Below are 22344 nucleotides of genomic sequence, written 5' to 3'. Positions count from 1 at the left end.
CTGCTGGGATGCTCCTGGATGCATTCCGGGTCGTTCTGGGGCTGCAGGGATGCTCCTGGATGCCTTCCGGGTGCTCCTGGGGCTGCTAGGATGCTCCTGGATGCCTTCCGGGTGCTCCTGGGGCTGCTGGGGTGCTCCTGGATGCCTTTCGGGTGCTCCTGGGGCTGCTAGGATGCTCCTGGATGCCTTCCGGGTGCTCCTGGGGCTGCTGGGACTCTACTGGATGCATTCCGGGTGGTTCAGGCGTTGCTAGGATGCTCCTGGGTGCATTCCGGGTAACCCTGGGGCTGCCAGGATGCTCCTGGCTGTATTCCGGCTGCTCCTGGGGCTGCTGGGATTCTACTGGATGCCTTCCGGGTGCTCCTGGGGATGCTAGGATGCTCCGGGATGCTTTCCGGGTGCTCCTGGGGCTGCTAGGATGCTCCTGGATGCCTTCCGGGTGTTCCTGGGGCTGCTGGGATGCTCCTGGGTGCCTTCCGGGTGCTCCTGGAGCTGCCAGGATGTTCCTGGCTGTATTCTGGCTGCTCCTGGGGCTGCTGGGATTCTACTGGATGCCTTCCGGGTGCTCCTGGGGCTGCTGGGATGCTCCTGGGTGCCTTCCGGGTGCTCCTGGGGCTGCCAGGATGCTCCTGGCTGTATTCCGGCTGCTCCTGGGGCTGCTGGGATTCTACTGGATGCCTTCCGGGTGCTCCTGGGGATGTTAGGATGCTCCGGGATGCTTTCCGGGTGCTCCTGGGGCTGCTAGGATGCTCCTGGATGCCTTCCGGGTGCTCCTGGGGCTGCTGGGATACTCCTGGATGCCTTCCGGGTGCTCCTGGGGCTGCTGGGATGCTCCTGGGTGCCTTCCGGGTGCTCCTGCGGCTGCCAGGATGCTCCTGGCTGTATTCCGGCTGCTCCTGGGGCTGCTGGGAATCTACTCGATGCCTTCCGGGTGCTCCTGGGGATGCTAGGATGCTCCTGGGTGCATTCCGGGTGCTCCTGGGGCAGCTGGGATGCTCCTGGATGCCTTCCGGGTGCTCCTGGGGCTGCTAGGATGCTCCTGGATGCCTTCCGGGTGCTCCTGGGGCTGCTGGGATGCTCCTGGATGCCTTTCGGGTGCTCCTGGGGCTGCTAGGTTGCTCCTGGCTGTATTCCGGCTGCTCCTGGGGCTGCTGGGATTCTACTGGATGCCTTCCGGGTGCTCCTGGGGCTGCTGGGATGCTCCTGGGTGCCTTCCGGGTGCTCCTGGGGCTGCCAGGATGCTCCTGGCTGTATTCCGGCTGCTCCTGGGGCTGCTGGGATTCTACTGGATGCCTTCCGGGTGCTCCTGGGGATGCTAGGATGCTCCGGGATGCTTTCCGGGTGCTCCTGGGGCTGCTAGGATGCTCCTGGATGCATTCCGGGTGCTCCTGGTGCTGCTGGGATGCTCCTGGGTGCCTTCCGGGTGCTCCTGGGGCTGCCAAGATGCTCCTGGCTGTATTCCGGCTGCTGCTGGGATTCTACTGGATGCCTTCCGGGTGCTCCTGGGGATGCTAGGATGCTCCGGGATGCTTTCCGGGTGCTCCTGGTGCTGCTGGGATGCTCCTGGATGCCTTCCGGGTGCTCCTGGGGCTGCTAGGATGCTCCTGGATGCGTTCCGGGTGCTCCAGGGGCTTCTGGGATGCTCCTGGATGCCTTCCGGGTGCTCCTGGGGCTGCTAGGATGCTCCTGGATGCCTTCCGGGTGCTCCTGGGGCTGCTGGGATGCTCCTGGATTCCTTCCGGGTGCTCCTGGGGCTGCTGGGATTCTACTGGATGCATTCCGGGCGGCCCTGGGGCTGCTGGGATGCTACTGGATGCCTTCCGGGTGCTCCTGGGGCTGCTGGGATTCTACTGGATGCATTCCGGGTGGTTCTGGCGTTGCTAGGATGCTCCTGGGTGCATCCCGGGTGCTCCAGGGCCTGCTGGAAGGGTCCTGGATGCATTCCGGGTGGTTTTGGGGCTGCTGGGACGCTCCTGGATGCCTTCCGGGTGCTTCTGGGGCTGCTAGGATGCTCCTGGGTGCATTCCGGGTGCTCCTGGGGCTGCTGGGATGCTCCTGGATGCATTCCGGGTGCTCCAGCGGCTGCTGGGAGGCTCCTGGATGCATTCCGGGTGGCCCTGGGGCTGCTGATATGCTCCTGGATGCATTCCGGGCGGCCCTAGGGCTGCTGGGATGCTACTGGATGCATTCCGGGTGGTTCTGAGGTTGCTAGGATGCTCCTGGATGCCTTCCGGGTGCTCCTGGGGCTGCTGGAATGCTCCTGGATGCATTCCGGGTGGTTCTGGGGTTGCTAGGATGCTCCTGGGTGCATCCCGGGTGCTCCAGGGGCTGCTGGGAGGGTCCTGGATGCCTTCCGGGTGCTCCTGGGGCTGCTAGGATGCTCCGGGATGCTTTCCGGGTGCTCCTGGGGCTGCTAGGATGCTCCTCGATGCATTCCGGGTCGTTCTGGGGCTGCAGGGATGCTCCTGGATGCCTTCCGGGTGCTCCTGGGGCTGTTGGGATGCTCCTGGATGCCTTCCGGGTGCTCCTGGAACTGCTAGGATGCTCCTGGATGCCTTTCGGGTGCTCCTGGGGCTGCTGGGATGCTCCTGGATGCATTCCGGGTCGTTCTGGGGCTGCAGGGATGCTCCTGGATGCCTTCCGGGTGCTCCTGGGGCTGCTAGGATGCTCCTGGATGCCTTCCGGGTGCTCTTGGGGCTGCTGGGATGCTCCTGGATGCCTTTCGGGTGCTCCTGGGGCTGCTAGGATGCTCCTGGATGCCTTCCGGGTGCTCCTGGGGCTGCTGGGACTCTACTGGATGCATTCCGGGTGGCTCTGAGGCTGCTGGCATGCTCATGGATGCCTTCCGGGTGGTTCTGGGGTTGCTAGGATGCTCCTGGGTGCATTCCGGGTCCCGTCCAGCTAGGTTGCTGCTGGACGCGGTTCGCATCAACATCCATCGTGCAAATTTTATAAGTTTTATGAGAAATTTTTAGGACCAACCTCCTTGTAGTCAGATGACCGCTAGGTTTTTACTGTTGAGTTGAAACCAGGCAAATCAACAAACATTTTCCCCGAATTAAATATTTGTTTGCTATTTCAAAATCTGGACGTAACTGATCGAATCAGCGACACTTGCGTGCGAGTTTGGGTGAATTCCCCCACGGCATACGGATTTCGTAGAAGTTACTTTCCCAGATACTCATAGACCTGGCGCCTGTCTTGCCACTATTTGCGATAATTCACCGACAAGTTGAGCTTTGAATATGATATCGAGAATTGTCGTGGTGAGGGAAGTTTACTCATTGCATTCCAGGAAAATAGCAAAATATAAACATTCTCACACAATTTAAAAAGACCCTTTGAGCTGTTGCCACGTATGTACATATGTAGCTGCAAGTATGCAAAAGTTTTTTTTTTTTATTTATTTGGGTTTATCTACTTTGAGAGACGTTTTCCGTGTAAATCCGAGTATTCGAAGGGGAAGTCGACCTAATGAATGAACTGAATGAAGTATGAACTAATATTTATACAGTTATGAAGGCTTCAAAAACAGGAAATGCTACTGTTCTTTAAAAAATTTCAAGTGTTTTGTTGATATGCACTGAATAATAAATGACGTGCATTTGAAGAAATTAGTTGTATTAATTCTGTTTGATTATTATCTAATAGTTTTTTCCAGAAACTCTACAAGGATTTCATTATTTGAGTTGATATAAAAAAAATTGTAGATTATTGTTACAGGCTCTAGACGCTATAAAATTATCTACTATGTATATAATCTTCTTAAACTTAATTTCTGGCGTTTTTGTATGAATAATTTTTTGTTTTACGTTTTTATTTCAATTAAATATCTCTATATAGACTTTTATTTCCAATTTAAACAGATCGCGATCGGAATGATGAATGTCAGGGAAGGGCAAGTTCAAAAACTATATGAACTGCGTTTGTTTCTAACGCTAAATGAGGTGTTTCGGATCACTTCCCGACAACGACAACCGAAAACTGATTCCGATCCAGAAATTGAATTGAAATCTTTGTGGAAGTCTCGGGTCAAACGTGTCGCGTTTTACCTTTTAGAATACACCCTAGTGAAATTTACCCGGAATTTACCATTTTTGCTTCTCATTTTTCTAATTATTGTTTATATACATATATAATTTTTTTGAATTTCTTACTTTTTTTTTGCAAAGTCTTTGCTTATCAAAATTAGGTCAAACTTGATGTAGGTACTTTTTATGATTAGGTATACTGGAGGTGGTGTTGGTACAACAACAAGAAGGCTTCCACAATTTATGAAGCTCTTTATTTATGAACTTTGTGGCTCTTGAATGATAAGAGTATAACTTCTTATCAGCAAAAAATAAAAACTACATCAACTAAAAAAACTAAAACAACAAAAACAAAAAACGAAACAAATCAGTTCTCCTTGAATTTTCTTTGAGTGGTTGCCGTGTGCTCGACAATCTTACTCTTATTTCATTCCACTTCCCAGTTTTTTAACTTCTTTCTTTGTATTTTTTGGTATAAGAAAAAAAAAAACTGAACAGTGTATTCGTGGTAGTTTCTGTGTGCAGATAAAATATTTTTGCAATGCGCCTGCTAATTGAGATAACGGGACATTGTATTATTTATAGACTAAATAGAAATAAAACCCCTAAGTCACATGCGCGCTGTATAATGAATTTTTGATCTACGATTGCTAAATATTTTCCGGTCTTATAAATCTCGATTTTATTGGTGGGGATTTCATTAAATTTCAGGTTTTTCCAAAATGGGTTCTATTTTTTAATTTTATTTGAATGGCTTTATTTTACATGAGTCATTTAAATACAATTTTTTGTTTTTAAACAAAAAGTCGTGGTATTTTTCTCAAATAAATTTATTGCCATATCACAATTTTTTTTTTTTTAATTTTTTGAACTAAAAAATGACTCAGAAAATTTATGATAAAAAATGTGTAAGAACGGAGGAACTTTAATAATATTTTCATTAAAAAATGAACTCATTTTTATCGCTTTCCAAGCCTACTAAGACTTAAAACATTTAATATTCTAATACTCCCCCCATAAAAATTTTCCATATCGTTTTGGCCATATCCGGACGTACTATTTGCAGTGATACGGTTGCCAGGTCAACAAATTCAATTCGTACCCCCATCAGGGTAAAAAAAAACTTTAAATAGTTTACCCTTATCTGGGTAACAAAAAAAAAGAGTCGTCTTGCGACATTAAACTGCCCCCCAAAAAAAACCAAAAAGAAATAAAAAATGCCAATTCATAATTGTGAAATTCCTGGCAAAAAAGGCTATTAGACTTGCTCTCTCTCGCTCTGGCATAGTGTTCATCTCACTCGCACACAATTTATTGTTGGCCAAGTTAATCGCGTGCTTGAAGTGCTCTGCTGGCTGTCAAATTATCAGCTGTTTCCCATTAATTACATGCCTCCTCCGTCCGTATCGCCAAACCAATATAAACGGAATCGAAACGAAATTTCCTAATTTTCTCGTTACTCATACGCACCGTTGCCGTGTCGAGCGACAGAAACAAAAAAAAAAATTCCAAATGGTTGGCGTGTGGAGTAAAATCCAACAAAAAAAAAGGCTGATTACGCACTGAGATCTTCAGTAGAATTTTTTTTCGGTGGAATCTGGATCAGTTAGTAGCTCGAGGGCTGCTTGCGTAAATATTTCAAGTGCCTTGGCCGGCTGATAAGGTTGAAAAAAAAAAAATAGAGGGGCAACTTGACTGGGGGGAGGAGGGGAGTATGGCAGGCTAGCAGCAAGTCTGGCAGCTGATTATAATATAATTATAATTCTGGTCTTGGCAACCGCACGCACAAATCGTTGAGATGGAAAACGTCACCGTTATCAGTCGCCTGCTTCTTATCACTCTCTATATATTGCTATAATTCTATCTCACTTACCTTTTTTTTCTGCATCCGTCTCACTCGCTCTCTGTTTAACAAAAAAAGGTGAATCATCTGGAAGGAAACAAAAAATTATCCATTAATTAATTATTTAAATATAATTTTTAAATTATAAATTCCCTGGAGGAAATTAAGCTTAAAATCTATGCTGGCTTTAAATATTTATTTAAAAGTAATTTATTTGAGTTTCAAAAGAAATGTATGCTCTTAAAAAATCTAATTATTTGTAGTACTCTATTAAATTTCTAGGAAAACATATAATACATTCTGAGGAACATTAAAATTATTTTCTAATAGGCTTCAAATAGTTTTTAGTATTTCTTCAGAATACTAGATACTTTTAACTAAAAACATTAATATTAATCATAAAATATTTACAATAAAATAAAGTTAACCATTTAATATATGTATCTGCCTTGTCATTCCAACTTGAATCCCATGCATCATGCTTAATATTAAAAAAAAAAAAGTTGATAATACCCACGAGTCCAAACTATATTAGGTTTAGTTTTTTTTAGTTTAGGTTACCTAAGCCTAAAACCTAATGAATTTCCCAGTACGGCCCGATCGGTGAATAATATTCAGGCAAGTGATAAGTGATAAGCCATTTGGCGCCATCGCACTTTAAGTGGAATTGTGGCCGCTGACAGGCGCACTGATGGCTCTGAGATACAAACTACAGATAAAGATACAGATACACTTGGCTGGCAATTGAGATTTCAATTTGAGACACGAGAGAATATATAGCAAATGTATTGGCAATTACAACACATCTAATCCATTGGCAGCTAGGCCTAATTGCCCGCTCAATGCCAAATTCTCAAATCAAATAATTTTATAGTTTTTGTTTCCGGTAATGGGATCACGACCTCTGGGTATTCAAATTTCGAAAAAAATCTTCGGATTTCGGAATAAAACATGTGTTCTGGCTGTGTCACTGTCAGTATCGCTGTATCTGTCACTGCTCTAATGCATGAAGAATAAATCCCATTTGGTTTCTAATTGAAATCCCCCCATTTTTGGCAATAGTCCGGCAAATGTTTCATTGAGGTTTAATGATTAACGATAAGAGGAGGCTTTTTCAAAAAAAAAACAAACAAAAAAAATGTTATAGGTTTTTTCGGGAATTTCCTAGTTTGAAAATAGTACCTAGTTAAGATTAGCTAAGTTAGTTTTAAGTATTAGAAATTAAATAAATTATTTTAAATAAATTAATAGTTTAGAAATAGTTTTAAGTATAAAAATAAATAGTTATTAATAAAGGTAACTATAAATAAATAAAGAAATGTATGAAAGAGGAATAAGTGTGGAGTTCTTATTGGGAATTGTGGAATTTCTATAAAGGGAGTCATTTCATTATGTAAATCTTGAATATTCAAAAAAAAGTTTAATGATTAATGAGAATTTTTCTTAATGACAATTTTTACTTATAATTTCGCAGTGTAATGGCAGCACTATTTTCAACAGATAGTAGAGGGACATCTGTTTTTCCAGTTGTCCAGTTTTGCAATCGCTCGGCTTTTCTTATCAGTTAACGGCTAGGGGTCGCATTACAAATCATAATTCACTATTCTATTATATGTATTATATGGCAATGGCAAACTCCTTTGGCGACGATTGTTGTTAAACAAATTGCAACTAATTAGCGATTATTTTATTTTCCGATGGCAACAGACCGACATTGCTCATACGCCCCATTTGCCCCAGCGAACTTGATACGTAGTATAGGCAGGTTTTTGGGGCAGTTTTTTTCGCACCAGGAGATCGCGCCACCGGGCATACAACTTAACACCCACTCGTCTGACACAGATTCTGCCATCATTCTACCTCTTCAAAGAGATCAATTTCTATTTGGCCTGACGCACTTTTTACTTTTTACTAAATATTTATATAGATTTTTGCAAGCATAGGCAAAAAAAAAAGAATAGGCGGGAAAACTTGGAGGGGAAAAAAAAGTAAAAGTCGTAGAAAAAGCAGGAAAAGAGGGGAACAACGCGTGTGACCTAGTTTATTTTCTATAATCGCCTAGCATTTAGCTTTTAAACATACAAACTATAGTATACACTGTATATATATATATGATTGTATATAAACACACTTATATTAGAGCCCATAAATAAGATTACTGATTACCGACGGTCGACAGAACCGTGGCTCATAAAATAAAAACAAAAACTGTCGCCATCTGCCTATGAAATTTAATAGCTCTCTCATCTATATAACCATACATATTTATAACCTTTATAGGTAAGCCTATTTATTTGATGTGTACGTTTAGCTACCTTATTTAGTAGCCAAAAGAATAAGTAGGAAGAAGGCTGCTTTTGCAAATGATTTTTAGAAAAGATATAATAGGGAAATGTCTACTAGAAGTTCCATCAAGAAGTTATGCAAGGGAACCGGAAAAATCACCATTCGTTATGCTAAAGGTTGTTGCAATTAAATAAAAGTGTCGTAACCGATTCGAAACGGTTGTCCAAACGGCCAATGAATGAACCGAATGAATGCCTATATGAATGCAAATGAATACGTTGCACAATCAACACCGATAACTGAATGATATGCACATGCGATTATCAGTTCGATCACATCGATTTGTTCTCAAGTGATAATAGCTTGGGTTCTGTGTATTTGAAAATAAAAAATATATTATTAGTCGGTAGTTAAAGATTATATTCATAGTAGAAGCTAAAAATAGATTTTTATAATTTTTTTTTTGAAAATATTAGTTTCATATAACTTATTATTTTCTTTCATATACAAAATAAGAGCTTTTACTAAAACTTTCGGAATAATTATTCCGGAAAATACTGAACACGCCGAAAATTGCATTCATGTTAATAAGATAGACCATTATGAGAGTGCATCACAAATATAAAATTGCGGGTATTCTGCGGGTATTCATTTATGCCTTTGTTTTGAATTTTGAACATACTCACTGCCCAGAACCGACAACTGAATGACTGACTGAATGAATGATTGTTGGCCACAAAAATGAAAATATATACTTGTATATATAGAGATATTGCGGCAACGTAGCAACAACAACCGGCACAAAAAATTACGCGAAAGGCGCCGCCTTGCTCAATTTGCATTATGCAAATGATGCGTAAAATCCCCCAGATCCCTAGACAGAGGAGGCACAGAGCAGGGGTAAAAAGTTTAGCCCTAGAGGGTGGTGGGGGGAAAACGGAGGTAACCCTCCCAGGTCGCCACAAGTCGCCATTAGGCAAGCGCAATTGATTAGAAACAAAACACAAATGCAACAACCAAAACGGAGTGAACAGCAATTGCATAATTTCAACTCATTTTCTGATATTTCTGTAACTAGTCCGCCAGTTATCCGTAATATTATTTCACTCCATTTGGATACTCTTTCAACTGAAGGGTTTTTCTGAATTTCAAGATAAGGCTGGAAAGTTTTATGTTAGCAGTAAGAAATTATGGAGGGCTAAAAGTTAATCCTAGGAAAATTATAAAACGAAGCTAAAATTAGTCATTTTATGATGTTACAAATAATTTAGGAACCTCATTTTCATAAAATCTAAGATATGTTTATAATGAGTAAATAAAACGGAAAATAATTTAAATTAAATACTTACCAATAAAGGTTATCCATTCCAAGCTCTGTAGTCCGTGCAGTGCATTTAGTCTGAAAAATAAAAAAAATAAATAAATATTAAATAAAAACTCAAAACACACCCCCTTTTTTTTGTAAAATATAAGTAAAGTATTAATACTTCGGCCTAGTTAGTAGACCTTTGTTTAAGGTTTATTTTTTGTCATTAAGCGTAAAATGCGCGGCAAATGCGACGCCGACTGCTGCTTCAGTTGGCTTCGCGCTGTCGCTGTCGACGCTGACTTTGGCGCAGGCGTTTGTAATGTGGTAAAGGTCCCGCACGTGTAAGTGTTACATACCCCCCACCCCAGCCCACACACACACACACACACACACACGCAGACACACACACACCTCAAGGGGGAAGAGGCAGTGAAAACTATTTTAAATACTTTTCATACAATGTTGCCAGACAGAAACTGCGTAAAACATTTTTAATCGCACATGCCAGTGGCTCGTGTTATGGCAATTGTATATGGTGGGTGGTGGGTTGTGGGTGAATGGATGGGTGGCTGGGTGGCTGGGTGGCTCTCAATGTGGTCAGTCGGGGGAAAGTCGGGGGTCAGTATTGGGGCGTGGGGGCCTTGCCGGCGTAATGTTTACATCACACACAAACATCGCCGCCTCGACGCGTGTGCAAATATAAATATAAAATATATACATAATTTTTTGGCGCATTTTCGGAAAATTTATGAAATCATTCCGGAATATTATTTTCAATTTCAAGTCTATTCAAATCAAATGCTTTTCAATCCAAACATAAATTGTGTTATAATTTTTTTGAAACTAAATAACTTATACAAGTCAAGGAATAATATTATTTTTCGGTTTTAGGCAGTATTAAGTAATAGTATATTCAATATTAAAATTTTAAAGAAGCTATAAAAATTCGAAGAGTGCACAAATAATTATCCCCACAAACAATTATCTAAAGGCCATTATCTAAAAGGTTGGAGCTTTCTACTAATTACCATTCTTTCCCTCAAATTAGTTATAATACTCTCCACGCCAAAAATTTGTATTTGAGAGTCCGTTAATTTGAATTCTTATTGCAGAATCCCCAGAACTCCCCCTCGTACCGCCCAGTGCCTTGCACTTAATGTGACTGAAGTATCTGTCAAAACTACGGCTCGCAACAAAGAACCCGAAAATGTTCCATCATTGAAATGAACGATTTGAGTTGGGTTCGCCAGACTCGGAAAATAAATAAAAACAATAAAACAAAAAAAAGAGCAAGTCAAAATTTGTTTCTTGACGCTGCATAAAAATTAAAATTAAAGCAAATGGGGGTGGTGGTAGAAACAAAAAAAAAAAATCGACGGGGTCTGGCTGCCTGTCAAATGTCAATGATGTATATTTAAGCCTTTTATTCGCATGCATCTTCTCCCTTTATTTATTTATTTTTCATTTTTCTTTAAATATTTTTTTTTTTACGTATTAGGCACTCTTCTTAACATGCATCAGACATCAGCATCGTCCAGACAGTTGAGTTCTTTATTTTTTTAGCCCCCTTTAGTCAGTTTTTTTGTTTTGGGCCAAAAGAAGTCATTAAAAATGCACAGAATGTCAATGTAAAACAATGATAATACGCAATTATGCATCTCGACTTGGAGTCTTCTGCCAGATAAATAACACGGTCCAAGGAAGCTAATGACAGTTGTGCGAAAATATAAAAAATGATGATGATGATGCCATGGATCCGAGGAAGAAGGCACAGCATATACAATGTACATGTATATGAATTATATGTTCATTTTTTTCAAAAATAAATCATATAACCAAAAAAAACGACAGAGCTTTCTACAAAATTACCCCAGTGTCTGGCGAGGAGTTTATTATTTTTTAAGATTTTAATAAATGTCATTTATTAAGTATATTTAGTAAAATTTTAAAGAAATTTACAAAATAAATAAACATTAGGGATGGGGACGGTTTTAAAAAGGACTTCTTATCCCAAATTATAGAAAAATAAGAATCGAAATTTGTTTGTATTTATCTTTAAGGTTATAAGCTTTAAGATTGAAAAAAAGGAAAAACTATAACCCATAAAGGGGCTTCCATAGAAAAAATAGTTTCTAAGCTTCTAAAAGTTTCTATGAAGCGTATTATCTGAATACGTATCTGAATCTCAAACCATAATTGTACCATCTATTATACCTATCAAGTTTCTAGGAATTCTACAAATCTACTACATCTACTCTATCTAATAAGTTATGAAAAACTCATTCAATTATTAAACCCAATTTGACAAATACCCATATCAGAATAGTACAATTTTGCTTCCACTATTCTATTAATATCAGAATTAGTGTATTCGAAATAAAGTAGCCTCTGACTTTCGTAGAATTCGGCACTCTTGACTTCCGCTTTAGCCCCAGAAGACTTCCCGGAATCCGCAACCGTATTGCTTTTCTGGATACCGACATGGGAATTTGAATAAATGGGGGCTGGGGGCCTGGGTTCAGACGAGTGGGGGCCATAAATTATCCAAGCAATATTGTGTCACATCCTTGAGCAGCCGACAAAGCAAAATAAATCAAATCAAATTTGAAAATAATACCCCGAATAAAGTAAAGCCAAAGCTAAGATTATCACATCCGCCTATGAATCAACTTTTATAAATATTTGGCTTCTTTTTTTTTTTTTAAGAACTAGGAAAACGATAAGTACTCTTGTCGGAACTGGCGCTACATATGCGGATATATAATATAGAAATATATATATAATTCGGGAAAGATCTTAATCAGCATCAATCAAATACAGAAAAAAGGTGTCCATTATAAGCTAGTTAACTGAAGATGGATGATTATTGAGCTCAAGATGTTGTCCGAAGAATTATGATAAGCATTTTGGAAATTGCCTTAATTATTTTCAACAAACGTATAATTAACATTTTATTTGAACCAGTATGTGTTCTATTTCTTTTTTTTGGTGAATAAATTTTGCATCTATTTGACATTCTAATGAAAAAGTTGTTCTCTCATCGCGGGCATACCTTCGTACGTATTTCAATCGGTTCAATTAAATCAATCACAATATCAAAAGAAGCCGCTTATTTGCTCTTCATGGGTCACTATTCCTATTCATTAAATTTTTGGTATTTATCATTTTAAACAAATGGTTATACAAGTTTCATAAGTTAGTCAATTTCCTTCATGAATCAAGCCATTGTTTGGTTTGATTTCTTATTCTTTCATTCTTAGAATGGCAATTATCAACAATATTTGCGTTAGTCACTTCAGAAATTCCCAAAAACATGCGATAAGTTTAGTTACAAGCTTAGTAAGCTTAAGAATAATCTGCAATTCGTGGACTTGTGGCTCTGGTTAACTAACCAGAGCTACATGGAATTTATGCAAACTTGATAATGTCGAGCTGACTAATATGTTTCTTTCTTTAAGTTTGAATAGGATATATTTTGCGTATTTAAATTAGATGTAGTTTTTTTTTAGGCCTAGATTTCTTGAGACACACAAAAAATAAAAACACCCATAGATTTGTAATAAGCAGTGACAAATGTGGAACCAGGTAATGAGGCCATCTGTATGTTAAAGTTATAGATGAATCGCGACAAATGGCATATCGGATATGGGATCAGATAGGGGTAGATCGCTGGTGTTGGCCTATAAGATCTCTGTTAACTTGTCCCAAAACATTTGGCCATAAATCAGGCGGGGCGACGATCATGTACAAAGCCATGTTGTACATGCCTCGACTTCGATTTCAGTTTCGGTTTCAACTCTTTTTTCGGTTTGCAGTTGTCAAAAATTCGCACATTCTGTTTCGGCTACGGAATTAAATGAATTTTTTTTTTCTTTTGATTTTGGTTTTGGCTTGGCCTTCTCGAAAAAAAAAAATGCGTGAGTGCGTGTGGTGTGTTGTCATTGTCATGTAGCCGGCAATTAAAATTGATCCCCTTTTGCCTCGCAGAGACCTCCTCCGGCCCGTTTGGAATTGGCCAGGGCGGCTGTTAAATAATTTATGAAGTGCGTAAGGTTTCTGGCGCGCATTTCAAGCAGCTCTCTGGATTCGAGTTCGATTCGAGTTGCCAGCCAAAAGCCAAATATTTGCGCATCGCTCACGCACTTTTTTTGGGGCTCCGCCGCTGATATGGGTTTCGATATGGGTTTCAGCTTCTTTTCTTTGTATACTCTACGAAATCGAAGGCATATCGAATACAGCTTAAAAGCTTCTGGGGGTCCTATTATTATAAAAATAATAAATGGTCACATTTTAACAAACTATATGAGATTTGGTCACATTTAGTTTTCTAGATTTGTTCCTAAATATTTGTGAAGATTACTAGGTATTTGGCTTTTAATATAAGGTTACACATTATTTCACAAAAAATATATCTTTTTCTTAAACAAACCTTTGAAAAAACAAACCTAGAGCATTCTTATCTTCGTTAACACATCCTAGGCCTATACCTCAACATGTTTCTTAAACATTTTTTATTTGTAGTTGGGCTCATTTAGATTTGGTTTGGGTTTCTTAGCCGGACAAAATATTTGGCTATGCTGCCTATTTAATTTTGTTCGTTTTCTCATTAAACATTTTGGTTAAAATTTGCGATCTGCATGCAAATGTTACTGATTAGATGGGGGCGCCCAGTTGGCCATAAATCAATAAGCCATCCAGGCGAAAGACAACCACACGAGCCAAATGGCAGTGAAATCGAACACGGATAATGAAAACTGGAGCTGTAGTGGAGTTGGGTTTGGGGCGATATGGCCCAGAATTGGATGGGTTTCGGGTAGCATTACTTACCATTTTTTGTTGCCTGTTGCCGGTTTGAAGAGGTCTACAAGTTCCGGGTCTTCCTGATACATATATTCCCCGTCGGGTGAAGATCACGAATATATATGAAAGCTCGCTCAACCTTAGCACAAAGTCAGGCAGTTGTAAGAGGGTTGAAGGTTGTGGGAACACTGAAAGAAATATATATAAAATGGTGTTAGAAAAGAGATATCTTAATCGAATTAATTGCCATTTAAAAAATAACTACAATCTTCAAAAAATAATGGGATACTATAGTTTTCTTAATCTCTTTCTTTTAGATTTTTCCTCCGGTGCATCGAAGGGAAGTGTTAAGCTTGCCACAGACGCTACAGAGAGTGGCAAGTAGAGTCTGATTAATTATGAATTGAGTGTGTCTGAGTCCAGTTCGCCTGCACTTGCACTTGTTGCACTTTCTGCACTTGTTGCACTTGCGGCACTTTTCATATTTTTACGCTTGCGGAGTTCGCCTGCAGACGTCGTCATCGGATGGCTTCATATTGTCTGGCTGCCCCGCCGATCCAGGGGCGTCGCCGATTGGGGGAGGGGCCGGCAAAGAGAGGGAGTGGCCGCCAAGGGTAGGCATTCGAGCAACAACTTTTGTCACGCTAACCAGGCTGCAATAAAAAAAAAAATATTTTAACAGGAGTTGTTTATAAACAGGAGTGTGTGGAGGTTATTGGTAAAAACAAATATTAAAATAATGTAAAAAAATTAAAAAAAACTATTAAAATACAAAAACCAAAAAAATAAATAAGACTTTTTAGAATTTAACATTTAAAGGTTTATGTAGAAAAAAATTGGAGATTTTGAGAGAATCCGCCCCTGTCTTAACAGAGCACTTGCCACTTGCAACTTGCTGGGCCGCAATGATCATGCACTAATGCTCAGCGGCACGTCCCAGTATCTTTATCATATAAACGGTGCGATTTAAATTAATAATTAAAGCCCGCTTGTGGTTAAAAGTCTTTTGGCCTGGCCATCTGCCGCTGTTACAGGTTGCACGTTGCAAGTAGTACCAACAGGTTGCAGGTGGATGGATGCCAATGGATTAGAGTGCCCACCCTTTTGGCCATAAATCAACAGGGACATTGGGCTTGTCCCGGACTCCAGACACTGGACGACTCTGAAGTCCCAACAAGTCCCAAGTCGGAGTGCTCAGCCAAATGAAAAGAAGTTGCCAGCGCCCCTTGGAATCCATTATCCAATCTAAGTGGATATGTGTTGTATTATCCACTACACACTATCCACTTTCCACAGATACATGCAGACAGCGCTGGCCAGCTGTAAAAATACTAATTGACTTACTAAATAAATAGGGAAAGAGCTCATAAATAATTATTTGAATATTTGTAATGGTCTTGTAGAAAATTAAATTAATAAAAGAGTGTCGGCGAAACAATTTAAATAAACATAAAATATGTTTTTAATTTATGTTTAGTTTTTTTTTGGAGAAAAACAGAAAAAAAAAAATATAATAAATATAAAAATTTAGAGTATTTAAAAAATGTTTGCTTTTTAAATTTAAGATTTTTGGACGTAAAGCCCTTGATATAATTATTGCATTCTTAATAATTGAATCCTAAAATTCTAATTCTAAATACATCCTTCATAAACTAACCTCTAAAGAAAAGATTAAAATAAAGAAAACCTTAAAAAAAACGCGCTTTTAAAATATTTTATTATTTAAAAACTGTGCAACTATTTGGGCGACAGGGTCATCGTCATCAGGACAATGAACATGGAGTGGGCCAGGAGATTGAAGTCGGAGCCGAGGCCCCCCCAGTAGTTGTCAAGGACGAGGGAGCCGTAACGGGCCGCGAAGGCGATGGCCGCCATGCCGCCGTACATGTTGCTCGACTGGTTGACGCCCAGGAAGAGCATGGACACGACATTGCCCAGCAGGGTCAGCTCCTTGAGTGTCTCGGTGGAGGTGTCCTCGTTGTCGCCCATTTTGGCCATCAGATCGTAGACCAGAGGGACCACGAAACATCCATGAGCCAGCGCCAGGCTCGGATTGGTCGATCTCAGATACAATTCGATATTGGTCAGCGGAAGCGGAACGATCTCCATAATACCGGATGTGATTAATCGCAAACGCTTGCACTCGTCATCGTTGTTGCTGGCGGCCCGAGCCACGCCCAGCAGACCGTGGACCAGGCTGAGGGCGGCGGCGGCATAGCCATAAGGTGTTTCCGAAGGACGAAGGGTGTACAAGGCATAGCCGGAGCTCACCACCAGCAGACTATTGAGTAGGGCGTCCATCAGAAGCATATTTCACTGTGACTAAGCTGGGGCAACTCCTCCGTCTCCTTTTCCTCATCCACTCCCTAAATCCTTTTATTCCGGTTTTTTCAAACTCGAATTCTAATACATCCTTTCCGTATGTTGTTGTATTAATATTTTTTTGGCTTTTTTCTAATCGGTAATTGATGTATTGAACTATTTAATTTTAGCGTAAGCTGGTTGGATGGCGAGCACGGAAAATTTTGTTTTAGTTAGAAAGTTTTAGCCCCACCTCCTTGCCAGTTGTGACTGACAGCTGGTTCAAGGATGGAATGAAAATGCGTTTTGAAAGTTAAAAAAAAAAATCATTCTAAATAAAAAAAAAGGTATACAGATCTAAAAAACAAAATATGATTACAGTTTTAAACAGTATTATTATTCTTATTCGTAATATTAGTATTATTCTTAAGCAGTGGCGGATTTAAGGAAAAAGGCCCAGTGGGCAAAATTTTTTCAGGGTACATTGAAGGGTATTTTGAAGGGTACAGCCCAGAAAATTTGACAAAAAATCTTAAAAATATTTTGTTACCAGATTTTGATGCAGATTTATGGAGAATCGATCCACAAATCGTTTAAGGTGTTCCGCTCAAGAATCGGATGAATATTTCCTAAGATATGACCTTCGCAGTGGGTCATATGGTGCTTCCCATGCATTTTGACCATTTTGAAGGGGACAGCCCAGAAAATTTGACAAAAAATCTTAAAAATATTTTGTTCCCAGATTTTGATGCAGATTTGTGGAGAATCGATCCACAAATCGTTTAAGGTATTCCGCTCAAGAATCGGATGAATATTTCCTAAGATATGGCCTTCACAGTGGGTCATATGGGGCTCCCCATGCAGTTTCCACATTTTGAAGGGGACAGCCCAGAAAATTTGACAAAAAATCTTAAAAATATTTTGTTCCCAGATTTTGATGCAGATTTGTGGAGAATTGATCCACAAATCGTTTAAGGTATTCCTTTCAAGAATCGAATGAATATTTCCTAAGATATGGCCTTCGCAGTGGGTCATATGGTGCTTCCCATGCATTTTGACCATTTTGAAGGGGACAGCCCAGAAAATTTGACAAAAAATCTTAAAAATATTTTGTTCCCAGATTTTGATGCAGATTTGTGGAGAATCGATCCACAAATCGTTTAAGGTATTCCGCTCAAGAATCGGATGAATATTTCCTAAGATATGGCCTTCACAGTGGGTCATATGGGGCTCCCCATGCAGTTTCCACATTTTGAAGGGGACAGCCCAGAAAATTTGACAAAAAATCTTAAAAATATTTTGTTCCCAGATTTTGATGCAGATTTGTGGAGAATTGATCCACAAATCGTTTAAGGTATTCCTTTCAAGAATCGAATGAATATTTCCTAAGATATGGCCTTCGCAGTGGGTCATATGGTGCTTCCCATGCATTTTGACCATTTTGAAGGGGACAGCCCAGAAAATTTGACAAAAAATCTTAAAAATATTTTGTTCCCAGATTTTGATGCAGATTTGTGGAGAATTGATCCACAAATCGTTTAAGGTATTCCTTTCAAGAATCGGATGAATATTTCCTAAGATATGGCTTTCGCAGTGGATTATATGGGGCTCCCCATGCATTCTGCACATTTTGAAGGGGACAGCCCAGAAAATTTGACAAAAAATCTTTAAAACATTTTGTTCCCAGATTTTGATGCAGATTTATGGAGAATCGATCCACAAATCGTTTAAGGCATTCCTTTCAAGAATCGGATGAATATTTCCTAAGATATGGCCTTCGCAGTGGGTCATATGGTGCTTCCCATGCATTTTGACCATTTTGAAGGGGACAGCCCAGAAAATTTGACAAAAAATCTTAAAAATATTTTGTTCCCAGATTTTGATGCAGATTTGTGGAGAATTGATCCACAAATCGTTTAAGGTATTCCTTTCAAGAATCGGATGAATATTTCCTAAGATATGGCTTTCGAAGTGGATTATATGGGGCTTCCCATGCATTTTGACCATTTTGAAGGGGACAGCCCAGAAAATTTGACAAAAAATCTTAAAAATATTTTGTTCCCAGATTTTGATGCAGATTTGTGGAGAATCGATCCACAAATCGTTTAAGGTATACCGCTCAAGAATCGGATGAATATTTCCTAAGATATGGCCTTCGCAGTGGGTCATATGGGGCTCCCTATGCATTTTGCACATTTTGAAGGGGACAGCCCAGAAAATTTGACAAAATATCTTAAAAATATTTTGTTCCCAGATTTTGATGCAGATTTATGAAGAATCGATCCACAAATCGTTTAAGGTATTCCGTTCAAGAATCGGATGAATATTTCCTAAGATATGGCCTTCGCAGTGGGTCATATGGGGCTCCCCATGCAGTTTCCACATTTTGAAGGGGACAGCCCAGAAAATTTGACAAAAAATCTTTAAAATATTTTGTTCCCAGATTTTGATGCAGATTTATGAAGAATCGATTCACAAATCGTTTAAGGTATTCCGTTCAAGAATCGGATGAATATTTCCTAAGATATGGCCTTCGCAGTGGGTCATATGGGGCTCCCTATGCATTTTGCACATTTTGAAGGGGACAGCCCAGAAAATTTGACAAAATATCTTAAAAATATTTTGTTCCCAGATTTTGATGCAGATTTATGAAGAATCGATCCACAAATCGTTTAAGGTATTCCGTTCAAGAATCGGATGAATATTTCCTAAGATATGGCCTTCGCAGTGGGTCATATGGGGCTCCCCATGCAGTTTGCACATTTTGAAGGGGACAGCCCAGAAAATTTGACAAAAAATCTTTAAAATATTTTGTTCCCAGATTTTGATGCAGATTTATGAAGAATCGATTCACAAATCGTTTAAGGTATTCCGTTCAAGAATCGGATGAATATTTCCTAAGATATGGCCTTCGCAGTGGGTCATATGGGGCTCCCCATGCAGTTTGCACATTTTGAAGGGACAGCCCAGAAAATTTGACAAAAAATCTTTAAAATATTTTGTTCCCAGATTTTGATGCAGATTAGTGGAAAAGAAATCGAAGGTGTAACTTTCAGCACGAGGGGCCCTGAAAGTCTTTCGTCGGGGGGCCCAGTGGGCAAGCGCGCCTTTGCCCACCTGTTAAATCCGCCACTGTTCTTAAGCGTAAATATGTGGAAACTATTTATCTAGTAACCTAATAAAGTAAACCCCAACTTTGGCTTCAAATAAAATAGATCTAAACCAAAATAATTACCATTTAAGCAACAAAAAAATATTATGACCATCTCACATACATATATCTTATAGTATATATTTTTTTTTTCTGGACCCTCCTTTCATATACGAGTCTGGTAGATATTTTTTTGCGCTTCACAAGGCCAATTGTCGGCGGTTCATTGGCTCAAAAAAAATGGCTCAACAGCGAGATGGAAGGCTCAATAAACTTGCAATTAATGTTGGCAAATTAAAATGCAAAAATAAACATTAATTGTTTTGTCACACACTCAAATAAAAACCTCAAAAATACAAAAAAAGAACAGAAATTAAGTGTTGCCATGTGAAACTTTATCATCAAAGGAGATAACCAAAAGATCCAGCTGCGGGGATAACATTTTAACCTTAATTTACAACGTCAACGATTCGGAAACGATGACCCAAATGAGTTGCAAAAAGCTACAAAACAAGGAAAAAATAAAATAAGGACAACGGATAAAAAGCTTGATTTAAGAAGGATTTTTAGGAAAGTATTTTTAAGTTCAAAGATGTAGAAAACAAAACATACAATAACTCAATAAATTAATAGCAATTTATAAGCAATTATTGTATTCTTCTCCTAAGATTCATTGCCTACTTATTGGGGGGGAGCAGTAGTAGTTGAAGGGGGGCGTGGCGCTGATAGGCGTAAATCTCGGTGGCGGATTGCTAATGAAACGGCGCCATTAAAACGGCTAACAAATGTGCGGAAAAGAGCTGCGAACACCGCGGATGGGCCATAATTTATGCATTTTAATTAATTGCCTTTGGGGGACCCCTTGGAAGTTTACGATGATTTCGCGGGATCACCTCCACCTCACACCCGCTTCACTGCCACCCCGACCCCCGTCGTTGCCAAGACCCCCGCCGGGGGCTAATCATGTCGTCATTTGCATTTCAATGAATCGCAGGGGTTACGAGATCCCTTCCTTCCTTTTTTTATTTTTAGAGGGCGGGGGAGACGACTTTTGGAGACGACGCTTGAAGCAAACAGACAAAGTCATTTGTGCATTTAAAAGACGATCCATTTATTTTGTGAATCAAAGTTGCCAGGGCGAATAAAATAATGGCAAAAGAAAAAAAAATACAAATAAAATGTGAAAGAGGAAATAAGGCTGATAAGGTCAAAGGAAATACAGTATTTAATCGAAGTAGTTTTTAATGAAAGTTTATAAGCTTTACTGATTTTTTTACTTGCAATAAAATTATTATCAAGATTGTAGTTTTAAGGCTTAATCAATATAAATAAATATGGCAAAGCTTAGGTTATTTAATAGGAAAATATTTACGTTACAATTATAACTTTAAACTTTTTCTTTACATTTATTAAGTTTCGAGTAAACGTAATTGAGTATAAGGGATTTATTCAAAAACCACATTATTTATATTTAATCTATATAATAAACAAAATATATAAAAAGAAATGAATAATGAGCACAATGCAATGATATGGTATGGTATGTACCACACTGCGTATGAGTGATATAGGTTGGTTTTTAAACCCTACAAATTATTTTTCAAAGTAGTAAGCTTGACAATATTTTATCTAAACCAATTACAAAATTATATATGAAAAAAAGCGCAAAGTATTTCCAAAAATGAAAACAAGATCACACTGCGTATGAGTAATATAAATGAAAAGATTTGTCTTTTCAAGTAGAAAAAACTTTTTTTAACTAAAAATTTGGAATAAAATCTTCATAAATAATATCCCCAAGTATCTCTATTCATTTTTTTTCTAGTCCAGACCCCACTGTACTTTTCTGCAACAACAACAACCATAAACAGCAATGCTAACCGCAGAAACATTTCAAAAATGTATGAAAAAGCAAAAACAACAACAAAAATCAACAAAGCAGCGAAGCAGCAAAACAAAACAGAAACCAAAAAAGGAAGCAATGCAATACAAACATACATATGCTTGTACGTATGTTTATGTAAAAAAAAAAAGAAAAAAAATAAATTTTGCGGCAAATGCGCCGGCGCAACGTTGTGCCGGCTACAGGCCCCTCTGGCCGACCTACCCACACTTTCCGCCGCCTGCTTGCAAGTTCAAAAACCTGCAATGCTCCGTCTCACTCGCTCGTGACTCAGCCGCCGTCCGTCTGAGACGCAGTCGCAGTCACCGTCGCAGTAGCGTCAGTCGGTTAAAAAAGCCGGCCGGCATTGCCATTTTTTCTTTATTTTTATTTTTTTATCTTTTTGTTTTTGTTGTTGGCTGATGGCGCTGCGCTCTTCTTTTGCTCATTTTTTGTTGTTGTCTTGGCGTGTTTATTAAAAAAAAAAAGAATTAACGAAGAAGAAGAAATTAAACGCGATGCAGACGGCGGCGGCGTCGTTAAGCAAAAAAAAAAACAACTTAAAAAATAAATAAAAAAAAAAAAAAAGCTAAACAAAACAACGAAAAAGATGCATGCAAAATGAATGCGGACATCGGAGGGACGCCAAAGAGTGCGAATACTGCTAATGAATGCGAATTGGGACAAGTAGGAGATCGAAATGCAAACTATAAGATACCCAGTACTTGTCAATATTTCATT

General features: G+C 39.6%; 1 protein-coding gene and 1 long non-coding RNA gene across 2 annotated transcripts in view; one reads left to right on the top strand and one right to left on the bottom strand.

Annotated features, from left to right (window-relative positions):
* Window positions 1–14723, top strand: part of LOC138927767 (uncharacterized) — a 54668-nt gene extending 39945 nt beyond the window's left edge. The window contains exon 5 of the long non-coding RNA XR_011444268.1: window positions 14587–14723. This is a non-coding gene — a long non-coding RNA (uncharacterized lncRNA). The remainder of the gene's footprint in view (window positions 1–14586) is intronic.
* Window positions 14724–15969: 1246 nt separating this feature from the next.
* LOC108134313 (uncharacterized) lies at window positions 15970–16862 on the bottom strand. Its single transcript, XM_017254574.3, has one exon. It carries the CDS (start codon window positions 16577–16579, stop codon window positions 16007–16009), a length of 573 nt encoding a protein of 190 aa, XP_017110063.2. The 5' UTR covers window positions 16580–16862; the 3' UTR covers window positions 15970–16006.
* Between the last annotated feature and the right edge of the window lie 5482 nt (window positions 16863–22344).

This window comes from Drosophila bipectinata, chromosome XR (genome assembly GCF_030179905.1).
Source record: "Drosophila bipectinata strain 14024-0381.07 chromosome XR, DbipHiC1v2, whole genome shotgun sequence".
NCBI lineage: Eukaryota > Metazoa > Arthropoda > Insecta > Diptera > Drosophilidae > Drosophila > Drosophila bipectinata.
The sequence above is the reverse complement of the archived record's forward strand: the minus strand, read 5'-3'. Positions and strand labels throughout refer to the sequence as shown.

Excerpts from the sequence above, each read along its gene's own strand:
- LOC108134313 (XM_017254574.3), bottom strand. The coding sequence starts at position 16,579 with ATGCTTCTGATGGACGCCCTACTCAATAGTCTGCTGGTGGTGAGCTCC.